Genomic DNA, 13,096 nt, shown 5'->3' on the forward strand with positions numbered 1-13,096 from the left:
AATTTATCAACATTTGGCCTCTGGCCCAAAATCTCTTTAAAACTTGCATTTCCAAAATGCTGCCTACGAATCCGTTCAGAGGCGATGCAATTGCTCAGTATGTGCTTAACACTTACATTACAGTTGCAATACTGACATACAGGCTGGTCATCACCCTTCAAAAGGTATTGATGAGTCAGTCGAGTATGTCCAATTCTCAAACGAGTAAGAATGACCTCAGATCTCCTGTCATAAGGTTTCTTCTGTGTCCAATTTTCTATCACAGGTTTGATCTCGTGTAGTTTATTGTGGACTTGTGCGTTCCACACATTTTGCCATCTCTCCTCTAGTCGTTTTTTAACAACTAGCTTCAAGTCACCTCCTTCAATATGCATTGTATGCTGAGAAGGACTTGCTGACTTTGCAGCTGCGTCAGCTTCTTCATTCCCTCTTATACCTACATGGCCTGGGACCCAACAAAATTTTATAGAGAAATTCCTCGCAAAAAGATGGCAAATCAGCTTACGAATTTTAATCACTATGGAGTGAAAACTAGGTTCATACGAGATCAAAGCCTGAAGTGCACTAACTGAGTCAGTGTAAATCACGCAGCAACGATGACCTTTCCTATTTATATACTTTAGGGCTAAATAAATAGCCTGCAACTCCGCAGTAAAAATGGAAGAATTCGGTGCTATTTGTTCTGCCACGATTTCATCCTGGCAAACAAAGGCTAAGCCAACATAGTCATCCGATTTAGATCCATCGGTGTATATAGGAATTAAATTCCTGTCACGATGTTGAATTTCTGCGAAGTGCTGTCTATAAACGTAGTCTGGGGTGGTTTCTTTTAGAAACTGCTTTAAGCTTAAATCAACGTTTATCACAGGAATTGACCAAGGTGATATATTATCGACCTCGACCTGCGAAATGTTGCTTGTGTCCAGGTCAATCGTGCTGCTTACATTCTCCATTCTTATGTCAAATGTAGGGACACTACTTGGGCGAGCTGCAAATAATCTCCTCAGCTGACTATCTGAACAATCAGCTAAAAGTTTATTTTGAGATCTCTGTTTAATGTAATAAAAAAGAGACAACTGTTCTCTCCTAAGAGATAGTGGAGGCTCATGAGCATCCACATACAAACTTTGTACAGGAGAAGTTCGAAATGCACCAGTGCACAAACGCAATGCTTGATGGTGGATTGGATCCAGCATCCGAAGAGTAGATTCTCGTGTAGAGCCATACACAACGCATCCATAGTCCAGCTTAGAGCGAACAAGGGCCCTATAAATCCTGAGCATAGAACATTTGTCTGCTCCCCAGGATGAGCAGCACAATACCTTTAACAGGTTTAAAGCTTTTAAACATCTACTCTTCAAATTGCGCAAGTGTGGTAAGAACGTCAATTTATGGTCAAACACGACACCCAAAAATTTTGCTTCGTTGACCATTGGGATTTTAACCCCATTTAGGTGAATTTCAGGATCCAGGTGCAAACCACGCCTTCGGCAAAAGTGGATGCACGAGGTCTTCTCTACGTTAAAACTGAAACCATTGGTCTTGGACCAATTGTCTATTCGATTTAAGGAGGTTTGCAGTTGTCTCTCAATAAAACCCATGTTACTAGACTGACAGGAAATCTGAAAGTCATCCACATACAGAGAGTGTTTCACACTGGGAGGGAGACAGTTAGTTATACTGTTAATTTTTATTAGGAACAGAGTTACACTCAAAATAGAACCTTGAGGGACACCCTCTTCTTGTGTGAAAGGCCTAGACAAAGTGTTGCCCATCCTGACTTGGAATCTTCGATTCTGTAGGAAGTTTTTTATAAAAATTGGCAAATTACCCCGCAATCCGAATTTGTGCAGATCACGGAGTATCCCATATCGCCAGCAGCGATCATAGGCCTTCTCTATATCAAAAAACACAGACACTAAGTGCTGTCGTCTAACAAACGCTTCGCGAATGGATGTTTCAAGATTTAGTAAATTATCTGTTGTACTTCTGTTCCTACGAAATCCACTCTGATGTAGTGAAAAGTAGTTCTTTTCCTCTAAGAGGAACATCAGGCGTCTGTTTACCATTCTCTCGAAAAGTTTGCACAGACAACTAGTCAAAGAAATTGGTCTGTAATTAGAGGGATTCTTGCGGTCTTTACCTGGTTTGGGTATGGGAATAATAATTGATAGCCTCCAAGAGTCAGGAAAAATATGTTCTGTCCATATTCTGTTAAACAGATTCAGAAGGTTACTAAGGGAATTGTTTGACAGATTTTTTATCATGCTGTAGTGGATTTTATCCGGACCTACAGCAGTATTCCCCGAGCGAGAGATTGCTGTACATAGTTCTATTCTGCTGAATGGCACATTATATTCCTCATTAGATGGGGAGTGGAAGTTTAGATATTGTTTTTCAGTTTGGACTTTATAAGCCTGAAAATCCCTTGTATACATAATATTGCTGGATGAAGACGAAAATGTTTCACCCAACAAATCAGCAATACCTTTTATGTCACTGATTATTGTGCCATTACTTTCCAGCATGGACAGAGAGTGAGAAGCATATTTTCCATTGATTTTATGGATTTTATCCCAGACTGCTTTTGAGCTGGTGGAAGATGTTATGCTAGAAACATACTTCCTCCAAGAATCCCTTTGGCTTTGCCTTCTTATTTTTCTGGCATTAGCCTTTGCTTTCTTAAAAGCAACCAAATTGTTAGCAGTGGGGTATCTTCTGAAAATCCCCCATGCTTTCTTTTGCTTTTTAAATGCTGCCTCGCAATTCTGATCCCACCATGGTTTCGGATGTTTTGGATATCTGGTTGACGTTTTCCCCATTGTTTTTTCGGCTGCCTGAATAATACTGGAAGTGACAACTTCGACTGCATCATTGATATCAGCAGTATTGACCATTTCCTCAGTGACGTTAGCCAAAGAGGAAAAAGCAGGCCAATCTGCCGTTTCAAGTTTCCAGCGTGGTGGACGGGCTGTTTCACAGCTTTCTCTGCCTTGGTATTTTAGAAATATTGGGAAGTGGTCACTGGAAAGTGGATTAGATCCAACCTCCCATATAAACGCTGAAAACAGATTTGGGGTTGCTAATGATAGATCAATGGCAGTGAATGTTCTTGTTGGGGCGTGGAAGTATGTCACTTCTCCAGTATTAAATAAATATAGTTGGTGATTACCTATGAATCTTTCAATGGCTCTGCCTCGACGGTTGATATCGTGACTGCCCCACATTGGATTGTGGCCATTGAAATCACCAAGTAAAAGGAAAGGAGTTGGCAGCTGTTCAACCAATGCATCCAATTCATCGTCATTGACTCTGACATCTGGTGGCAAGTATATGGAACAAACTGTGACAGTGACGCCCATAGATATTCTGACTGCCACAGCTTGCAGCTCTGTTGTTATTTGTACCGGAAAAGACGGGATGCGGTTTGAAACCAGTACAGCCACACCTCCACTGGCGCGGGTGTGGCTGTCGTCATCTTTACGGTAAAGATCGAATCCTTTTAAAGAAATTCTTTCTCCAGGTTTTAGATGTGTTTCCTGGAGTGCCACGCAGAGAGATGAGGTAGAGTATGTCAGGTGTTTAACGTCAGAGAAGTTGTTGCGGAAACCACGACAGTTCCATTGGATTATTTTATAATCCATTATGTGTTTGAGGTAGCATTCTTTGCGAGGGTATCCCTCTTTAATTTAACAGGGGGTCTCTCTTTTGGAGGTGACTTTGGTTTTGTAACCTCCGAATTAGTCTCTTCATCAGAAAAGTCAGAGAACTCACTCATAGACTGAGTCTCTGACTTTTTAGCTGATTTAGAGAGGGCAACTTTTACTTTTTGCTTGTTAAGTGGGTTTTTATTGGCCTTTTTTGAACCCACATTTCTTGTTATTACCCCTGTTTTAGGTAGGGGTGTCTTGGTCTTCTTGCTCTCCTTTTCTGGTGTTTGGGTAGATGGCAGTATTAAACATTTCGCATGGCGAGTAAAGGATTCACTTGGAGAGACAGAGATATCTGTTTGAACCGCACAAGTGTTTGTGGATTTCAAGACAGCAGCATAGGTCTTCTGCTTCAGTGGTGCACTTGAAGTGACCATGCGGCGAGCCTCTGGGTATGGTAGGTTGTTGACTGTTTTCACTCGCTGGATCTCTTTCTCTCTCTGCCATGCAGGGCATTTTCGGGAGTAGGCAGGATGGGCATCCTTGCAGTTCACACAGCATGGGGTAGTTTTACATTCGGTACTCTCGTGACCTTCAGTCCCACACTGTGCGCATACGCTTTTCCCTCGGCAAGATGTTTGTGAATGTCCAAATCGCTGGCATTTAAAGCAACGCAGCGGATTTGGAACATACGGGCGAACTGGGCAGCGTAGATACCCTGCTGTAATAACAGATGGCAAAGTCGGTTTATTAAATGTCAAAATAAGATGTTTCGTAGGAATCAACTTGCCATCCCGACGAATGGAGATGCGTCGGACAGCAGTGACGCCTTGGTCTGAAAGACCGATCTGGATATCTGATTCATCTTCAGACATCAGATCGATTTCAGATATCACACCACGTGATGAGTTAGGCTTCCGTGTGGTGTGACAGTGACTTCCTTTCTCCCAGAGTCTTTTGGTTAGTTAGTTAGTTCTAGTTTTTTGGCACAAGAGCCATACAGGCTATGCTGCGCCATGACAAATGGTAAAATTAAACAAAGCTAAATATATATATCACAAGGCGTCAATACAACACAAAAACACAAACAAACAGAACAACACAAATATAAATATATAATAAATAAATAAATAAATAAATAAATTAGTTAACTTAAATCTCTCTATTAATATTTATAACTTTCAAAAAGTTCAGTATCTTATCAAGATTTGGCCTCTGGCCCAAAATCTCTCTCAAAGTTGCATTTCCAAAATGCTGTCTGCGACTCTGGTCAAAAGCAACACAGTTGCAAAGTATATGTTTAACACTTAAAGTACACATGCAATACTGGCATACTGGCTGGTCATCACCCTTCAAAAGGTATTGATGAGTAAGCCGAGTATGTCCAATTCTCAGACGAGTAAGAATGACTTCAGATCTCCTATCATACTGTTTCTTGTGTGTCCAATTTTCTATTATAGGTTTGATCTCGTAAAGTTTATTGTGGACTTGTTCGTTCCACACATTTTGCCATCTCTCTGCTAGTCGTTTTTTAACAACCAGCTTCAAGTCACCTCCTTCAATAAACATTGTATGCTGAGAAGGACTTGCTGACTTTGCAGCTGCATCAGCTGCTTCATTCCCTTTTATACCTACATAACCTGGGACCCAACAAAATTTTACAAAAATATTACTTGCAATAAGATGGCAAAACAGTTTGCGAATTTTAATCACTATAGAGTGAGAACTAGGTTCATGCGAGATCAAAGCCTGAAGTGCACTAACTGAGTCAGTGTAAATAACACAGCGACGATGACCTTTACTAATTATATATTTTAAGGCTAAATAAATAGCCTGCAACTCTGCAGTAAAGATGGAAGAATTCGATGCTATTTGTTCTGCCACGATCTCATCCTGGCAGACAAAGGCTGAGCCAACGTAATCAACCGATTTCGATCCATCAGTATAAATAAGAATTAAATTCCTGTCGTGGTGTTGAATTTCTGCAAAGTGCTGCCTATAGATGTAGTCCAGGGTGGATTCCTTAGGAAACTGCTTTAAGCTAATGTCAACATTTATCACAGGAGTTGACCAAGGTGATATATTATCGACCTCAGCCTGTGAAATGTTGCTTGTGTCCAGGTCAATCGTGCTGCTTACATTCTCCATTCTAATGTCAAATGTAGGGACACAACTTGGGCGAGCTGTAAATAATCTTTTCAGCTGAGTATCTGATACTCTACAATAAACTGAAGGTTTAGCCAGAGATTTCTGTTTAATGTAATAGAACAAAGACAACTGCTCTCTCCTGAGAGATAGTGGAGGCTCATAAGCATCCACGTACAAACTTTGAACAGGAGAAGTTCGAAATGCACCAGTGCACAAACGCAATGCTTGATGGTGGATTGGATCCAGCATCCGAAGAGTAGATTCTCGCGCAGAGCCATACACAATACATCCATAATCAAGCTTAGAGCGAACAAGGGCTCTATATATTCTGAGCATTGAACATTTGTCTGCTCCCCAGAATGAGCAGCATAATACCTTTAAAAGGTTCAGAGATTTTAAACATCTACTCTTCAAATTGCGCAAGTGTAGTAAGAACGTCAATTTATGGTCAAACACGACACCCAAAAATTTTGCTTCATTGACCATTGGGATTTTAACCCCATTTAGGTGAATTTCAGGGTCCAGGTGCAAACCACGCCTTCGGCAAAAGTGGATGCACGAGGTCTTCTCTGCATTAAAAGTAAAACCATTGATCTTGGACCAATTGTCTATGCGATTTAGGGAGGTTTGCAGTTGTCTTTCAATAAAACTCATGTTAGTAGACTGACAGGAGATCTGAAAGTCATCCACATACAAGGAGTGTTTCACACTGGAAGGAAGACACTTAGCTATGCTATTAATTTTGATTAGGAACAGAGTCACACTCAGAATAGAACCTTGAGGAACACCCTCTTCTTGTGTGAAAGGCCTAGACAAAGTGTTGCCCATCCTAACTTGGAATCTTCGATTCTGCAAAAAGTTTTTTATAAAAATTGGCAGATTACCCCGCAGTCCAAATTCATGCAGATCACGGAGTATTCCATATCGCCAGCAGCGATCATAAGCCTTCTCTATATCGAAAAACACAGACACTAAGTGCTGTCGTCTTACAAACGCTTCGCGTATAGATGTTTCAAGGTTTACTAGATTGTCTGTGGTACTTCTGTTCCTACGAAATCCACTCTGATGTGGTGAAAAGTAGTTCTTTTCCTCTAGGAGGAACATCAGGCGTCTGTTTACCATTCTCTCGAAAAGTTTGCAGAGACAACTAGTCAGAGAAATTGGTCTATAATTAGAGGGATTCTTGCAGTCTTTACCTGGCTTGGGAATGGGAATTATGATAGATAGCCTCCAAGAGTCAGGAAAAGTATGTTCTGTCCATATTCTGTTGAACAGATTCAGAAGGTTACTAAGGGAATTGTCTGACAGATTTTTAATCATGCTGTAATGGATTTTATCCGGCCCTACAGCAGTATTCCCCGAGCGAGAGATTGCTGTACATAGTTCTATTCTGCTGAATGGCACATTATATTCCTCATTAGATGGAGAGTGGAAGTTTAGATATTGTTTTTCACTTTGGACTTTATAAGCCTGGAAATTTGTTGTATACATAATATTGCTGGATGAAGACGAAAATGTTTCACCCAACAAATCAGCAATACCTTTTATGTCACTGATTATTGTGCCATTATTTTCCAGCATGGACAGAGAGTGAGAAGCATATTTCCCATTAATTTTATGGATTTTATCCCAGACTGCTTTTGAGCTGGTGGAAGATGTTATGCTAGAAACATACTTCCTCCAGGAATCCCTTTGGCTTTGCCTCCTTATTTTTCTGGCATTTGCCTTTGCTTTTTTAAAAGCTATCAAATTCTCAGCAGTGGGGTATCTTCTGAAAATCCCCCATGCTTTCTTTTGTTTTTTAAATGCTGCCTCGCAATTCTGATCCCACCATGGTTTCGGATGTTTTGGATATCTGGTTGACGTTTTCCCCATTGTTTTTTCGGCTGCCTGAATAATACTGGAAGTGACAACTTCTACTGCATCATTGATATCGGCAGTATTGACCATTTCCTCAGTGATGTTAGCCAAAGAGGAAAATGCAGGCCAATCTGCCGTTTCAAGTTTCCAGCGTGGTGGACGGGCTGTTTCACAGCTTTCTCTGCCTTGGTATTTTAGAAATATTGGGAAGTGGTCACTGGAAAGTGGATTAGATCCAACCTCCCATGTAAACGCTGAAAACAGATTTGGGGTTGCTAATGATAGATCAATGGCAGTGAATGTTCTTGTTGGGGCGTGGAAGTATGTCACTTCTCCAGTATTAAATAAATACAGTTGGTGATTGCCTATAAATCTCTCAATGGCTCTGCCTCGACGATTGATGTCAGGACTGCCCCACATTGGATTGTGGCCATTGAAATCACCAAGTAAAAGGAATGGAGTTGGCAGTTGTTCAACCAAGTCATCCAATTCATCCTCATTGACTCTGACATCTGGTGGCAAGTATATGGAACAAACTGTGACAGTTACTCCAATTGAAATTCTGACTGCCACAGCTTGCAGCTCTGTTCTTATTTGTACCGGTAAGGAAGGGATGCGGTTTGAAACCAGTACAGCCACACCTCCACTGGCGCGGGTGTGGCTATCATCATCCTTACGGTAAAGATCAAATCCTTTTAAAGAAATTTTTTCTCCAGGTTTTAGATGTGTTTCCTGGAGTGCCACGCAGAGAGATGTGGTAGATGATGTCAAATGTTTAACGTCAGAAAAGTTGTTGCGGAAACCACGACAGTTCCATTGGATTATTTTATAATCCATTATGTGGTTGAGGCAGCATTCTTTGTAAAAGTATCCCTCTTTAGTTTTACAGCCGATTTGCCTTTTGGAGGCGAGTTTGGTGGTGTAACCACCTTATTAGTCTCCTCATCTGAGAAGTCAGAGAACTCACTCATAGACTGAGTCTCTGATCTTTTAGATTTAGAGAGGGCTGATTTTAATTTTTGTTTGTTCAGTGGGTTCTTATTAGCTTTTTTAGAACCCACATTTCTGGTTACTATCCCTGCTTTAGGTAGGGGTGTTTTTTTCTTTATATTCTCCTTTACTTCTGTATCTGTAGATTGAGTTAACAAGCATCTAGCATGGCGAGTGAAAGATTCATTTGGTGAAACGGAAATTTCTGTCTGAACCGCACATGTCTTTGTGGACTTCAAAACAGAAGCAAATGTCTTTTGTTGTAATGATGCACTTTGAGTGACCATGCGCCGAGCCTCTGGGTAAGGTATGTTGTTAACTGTTTTTAGGCGTTGAATTTCTTTTTCTCTTTGCCATGCAGGGCATTTCCGAGAATAGGCTGGATGGGCATCCTGGCAGTTCACACAGTGTGGAGTACTTTTACATTCAGTACTGTTGTGGCCTTCAGTTCCACACTGTGCACATAAGCTTTTGCCTCGGCAGGAGGTCTGGGAATGTCCAAATCGCTGGCATTTGAAACAACGCAGCGGATTTGGAACGTATGGTCGAACTGGGCATCGAAGATATCCCGCAGTAACGAATGATGGCAATGTTGGCTTTCCGAAAGTGAGAATCAGATGTTTAGTCGGTATCAGCTTGCCATCACGACGAATGGAGATGCGTCGAACGGCAGTGACACCTTGATCTGCAAGACCGATCTGGATGTCTGCTTCATCTTCAGACATCAGATCGACCTCAGATATCACACCACGTGATGAGTTCAAACTTGTGTGTGGTGTGATGGTGACTGTTATGTCTCCTAGAGATGTCATTTTCAACAGCTTTGCTGACTGTTGAGAGGAGGCTGCTTCTATCAGTAGGTCCCCTGACCTCAATTTTTGTATTTTCTTTAAATGTCCAATAGTTGATTGAAACAACTTTTGAATTAGGAAAGGGGAACATTTAGACATGGGTTTTTCAGTAGTACTATGTACTATGAGATAAATTGGTTGGTTGGAGGAACTGACCTCCTTTGGTGTTGATGTGTCAGTGCTTGTAGTTCTTGTACTTGTACTTTTGGGTTTTAATGAATCCATGTTTGAAAAATAACTATTCAGCTCCTAGTGACCCCACCCACCATGGGGTCCAACAAGGGGATGCCGTCACATGGGAGACTCCCATAGACCGTCACACCAGGGTTTCCCAGGAGCTATACCCTCACAATGCAGTCAGGAAGAGCAAATCTTGTCTGACGTGTCCGCCCGGTCTGCATCGATCGGTTGACTCCAAGCCGAGGTCAACAATGACTCAACGACCAGCCGATTGACTCAAACGGAGCCTGATTTGAGCCTCCCGTTTATCCGAAGCAGGGGCCAAAGCAGTGTGTTGGGGACGGTATGTTGCCCCTCAACTACCAGGATCCCCTTTTCCGGCATACGGGTCACCACGCACGGCAAACACGTGGGTGGGAGTTCAGATCCCAGGAATGGTAAAGAAGAGATACTAAACCATCTCTGGGAGGTCCCCTCACCACGGACAGGAACCCACATCGAGGGGCTCTGCCTCGGTATTTTACAAATATTGGAAAGTGGTCACTAGAGAGTGGATTAGATCCAACCCCTCATGTAAATGCTGAAAACAAGTTCAGACTAGCTAATGATAAATCAATGGCAGTAAATGTTCTTGTTAGGGCATGGAAGTATGTCACTTCTCCGGTATTAAATATATACAGTTGGTAATTGCCTATAAATCTCTCAATGGCCCTGCCACGACGATTAATGTCGGGCTGCCCCACATTGGATTGTGGCCATTGAAATCACCAAGTAAAAGGAATGGAGTTGGCAGCTGTTCAACCAAGGCATCCAATTCATTTTCATTGACTCTGACATCTGGTGGCAAGTATATGGAACAAACTGTGACAGTAACGCCAATTGAAATTCTGACTGCCACAGCTTGCAGCTCTGTTGTTATTTGTACCGGTAAGGACGGGATGCAGTTTGAAACCAGTGCAGCCACACCTCCACTGGCGCAGTTGTGGCTGTCATCATCCTTACGGTAGAGATGAAATCCTTTTAAAAAAATTTTTTCTCCAGGTTTTAGATGTGTTTCCTGGAGTGCCACGCAGAGAAGTGTGGTAGATGATGTCAGGTGTTTAACGTCAGAGAAGTTGTTGCGGAAACCATGACAGTTCCATTGGATAATTTTATAATCCATTATGTGTTTGAGGCAGCATTCTTTGCAAATGTGTCCTTCTTCAATTTCACAGAGGATTTTCCTTTTGAAGGTGAGGTTAATTGTGTCACCTCCATATTATTTTCTTCATCAGAGATATCAGAGAACTCATAGATTGAGCCTCTGATTTTTTAGATTTAAAGAGTGCTGCTTTCACTCTCTGTTTGTTTAATGAGTTCTTACTAGCCTTTTTAGAACCCAGGTTTCTGGTTGTTACCCCTGATTTACTTACAGAGGTTTTAGTCTTTGTGTTCTCCTTTTCTTCTGACTGTGTATTTGGGATCAATAAGCATTTTGCATGTCGGGTAAGAGATTCACTTGGGGATACAGAAATATCTGTTTGAACCCCACATGTCTTAGTAGATTTCACCACGGCAGCAAATGTCTTTTGTTGCAAAGGTGCATTAAGAGTGACCATGCGACGAGCCTCTGGATATGAGATGTTTTTCACAGTTTTTACCCGTTGAATCTCTTTTTCTCTTTGCCATGCAGGGCATTTCCGGGAGTAAGCAGGATGGGCATCTTTGCAGTTCACACAGTGTGGAGTACTTTTACATTCAGTACTGTCGTGACCTTCAGTTCCACACTGTGCACATAAGCTTTTGCCTCGGCAGGAGGTCTGGGAATGTCCAAATCGCTGGCATTTACAGCAACGCAGCGGATTTGGAACATACAAACGAACTGGGCAGCGGAGATATCCTGCAGTAAAGAAGGATGGTAATGTCGGGTTGTTGAATGTCAGAATCAAATGTTTTGTGGGTATCAACTTGCCGTCTCGACGAATCGAAATGCGTCAGACAGAAGTGACACCTTGGTCCGAGAGGCCAATCTGAATGTCTGATTCATTTTCAGACATCAAGTCGAACTCAGATATCACACCACGTGATGAGTTCAAACTTCTGTGTGGTGTGACAGATATTCCCATGTCTCCAAGAGTCGTCATTGTCAAAAGCTTTGTTGTTTGTTGAGGAGAGGCTGTTTCTACTAGTAGATCCCCTGATCTCAATTTTTGGATTTTTTTTAAATGCCCGATGGTTGATTCAAATAGCTTTTGAATCAAAAAAGGAGAACACTTAGCGAGAGGTTTTTCTCCAGTTGCATGCACTATTAAGTCAGCAGGCTAGCTGAAGGTCTTTTCTTTGGTTGTTTCTTTTGGGGTTTTGGAATCCATGTTAAAAGAATTTATATTCAACTCCTAGTGACCCCACCCACCATGGGGCCCAACAAGGGGATGACGTCACATGGGAGACTCCCATAGACCGTCACACCAGGGTTTCCCAGGAGCTATACCCTCACAATACAGTCGAGAAGAGCACATCTTGTCTGACGTGTCCGCCCGGTCTGCATCGATCGGTTGACTCCAAGCCGAGGTCAACAATGACTCAACGACCAGCCGATTGACTCAAACAGAGCCTGATTTGAGCCTCCTGTTTATCCGAAGCAGGGGCCAAAGCAGTGTGTTGGGGAATGATTGTTGCCCCTCATCTACCAGGATCCCCCTTTCCGGCATACGGGACACCACGCACAGCAAACACGTGGGTGTGCGTTCAGATCCCAGGGATGGTAAAGAAGAGGTACTAAACCATCTCTGGGAGGTCCCCTCACCACAAACAGGAACCCACATCGAGGGGTAGATCAGAGAAATGATGAAGATGAACCATCATCATGGATAAAAATATATTTGGAAAACCAAAAAGTTGAAAGGCAAGAATTTAGAGAAAAATTACTTTCATTGCTTGAGACACTTGTACCAAAAGAAAAGTAATAAATCTGTAGATAAAATAAACTCAATTCATTCTTTTGTGTACAAATGATTAATTAAAAAAAAAAAATAACAATTTTACTGTACTTTAGTCTCTTTTTTTTTGTTGTTTTTTTCCAACATTGGTTTTTACTGTCATTCTTGTACCACATGTTTTGTAAGTTGAAGAGGGATTTTGTATCTGAAATGCATTCTTCAGTTAATTTGACTATTCTCATTAAAAACTAACCTTTTTTGTAAAAGTTTTTGGCTTTTGTTTCTGTTGTTCTTGGTGTGATAAGCCCTCCAAATGGTTAATTCTATTTAGGATATCTAATCCCATTTAATTTAGAGTCAGGGCTAAAAGTGTCGTTTATTATTTAATATTTTTTATTATTTTCTTAACTTTTTCCTATAACATTAAATTTACTTTTTGTTTCATTGTAGCTTTTTGAAAAAGTATGAAATAGAATAAATAAGTAAATAAATAAAATAT

General features: G+C 41.4%; 2 protein-coding genes across 2 annotated transcripts; both read right to left on the reverse strand.

Annotated features, from left to right (window-relative positions):
• Positions 1–3,774: 3,774 nt before the first annotated feature.
• On the reverse strand, positions 3,775–4,525 carry LOC136973070 (uncharacterized; the record flags this gene model as incomplete). Its single annotated transcript, XM_067267758.1, has 1 exon — positions 3,775–4,525. A coding segment is annotated over exon 1 (751 nt), but the record flags the coding sequence as incomplete, so codon positions are not given.
• Positions 4,526–8,494: 3,969 nt separating this feature from the next.
• LOC136973071 (uncharacterized) lies at positions 8,495–9,724 on the reverse strand. Its single transcript, XM_067267759.1, has one exon. The coding sequence runs from the start codon at positions 9,722–9,724 to the stop codon at positions 8,495–8,497; it is 1,230 nt and encodes a 409-aa protein (XP_067123860.1).
• Positions 9,725–13,096: the final 3,372 nt, after the last annotated feature.

This window comes from Centruroides vittatus, unplaced genomic scaffold (assembly GCF_030686945.1).
Source record: "Centruroides vittatus isolate TY-2023 unplaced genomic scaffold, ASM3068694v2 contig_3084, whole genome shotgun sequence".
NCBI lineage: Eukaryota > Metazoa > Arthropoda > Arachnida > Scorpiones > Buthidae > Centruroides > Centruroides vittatus.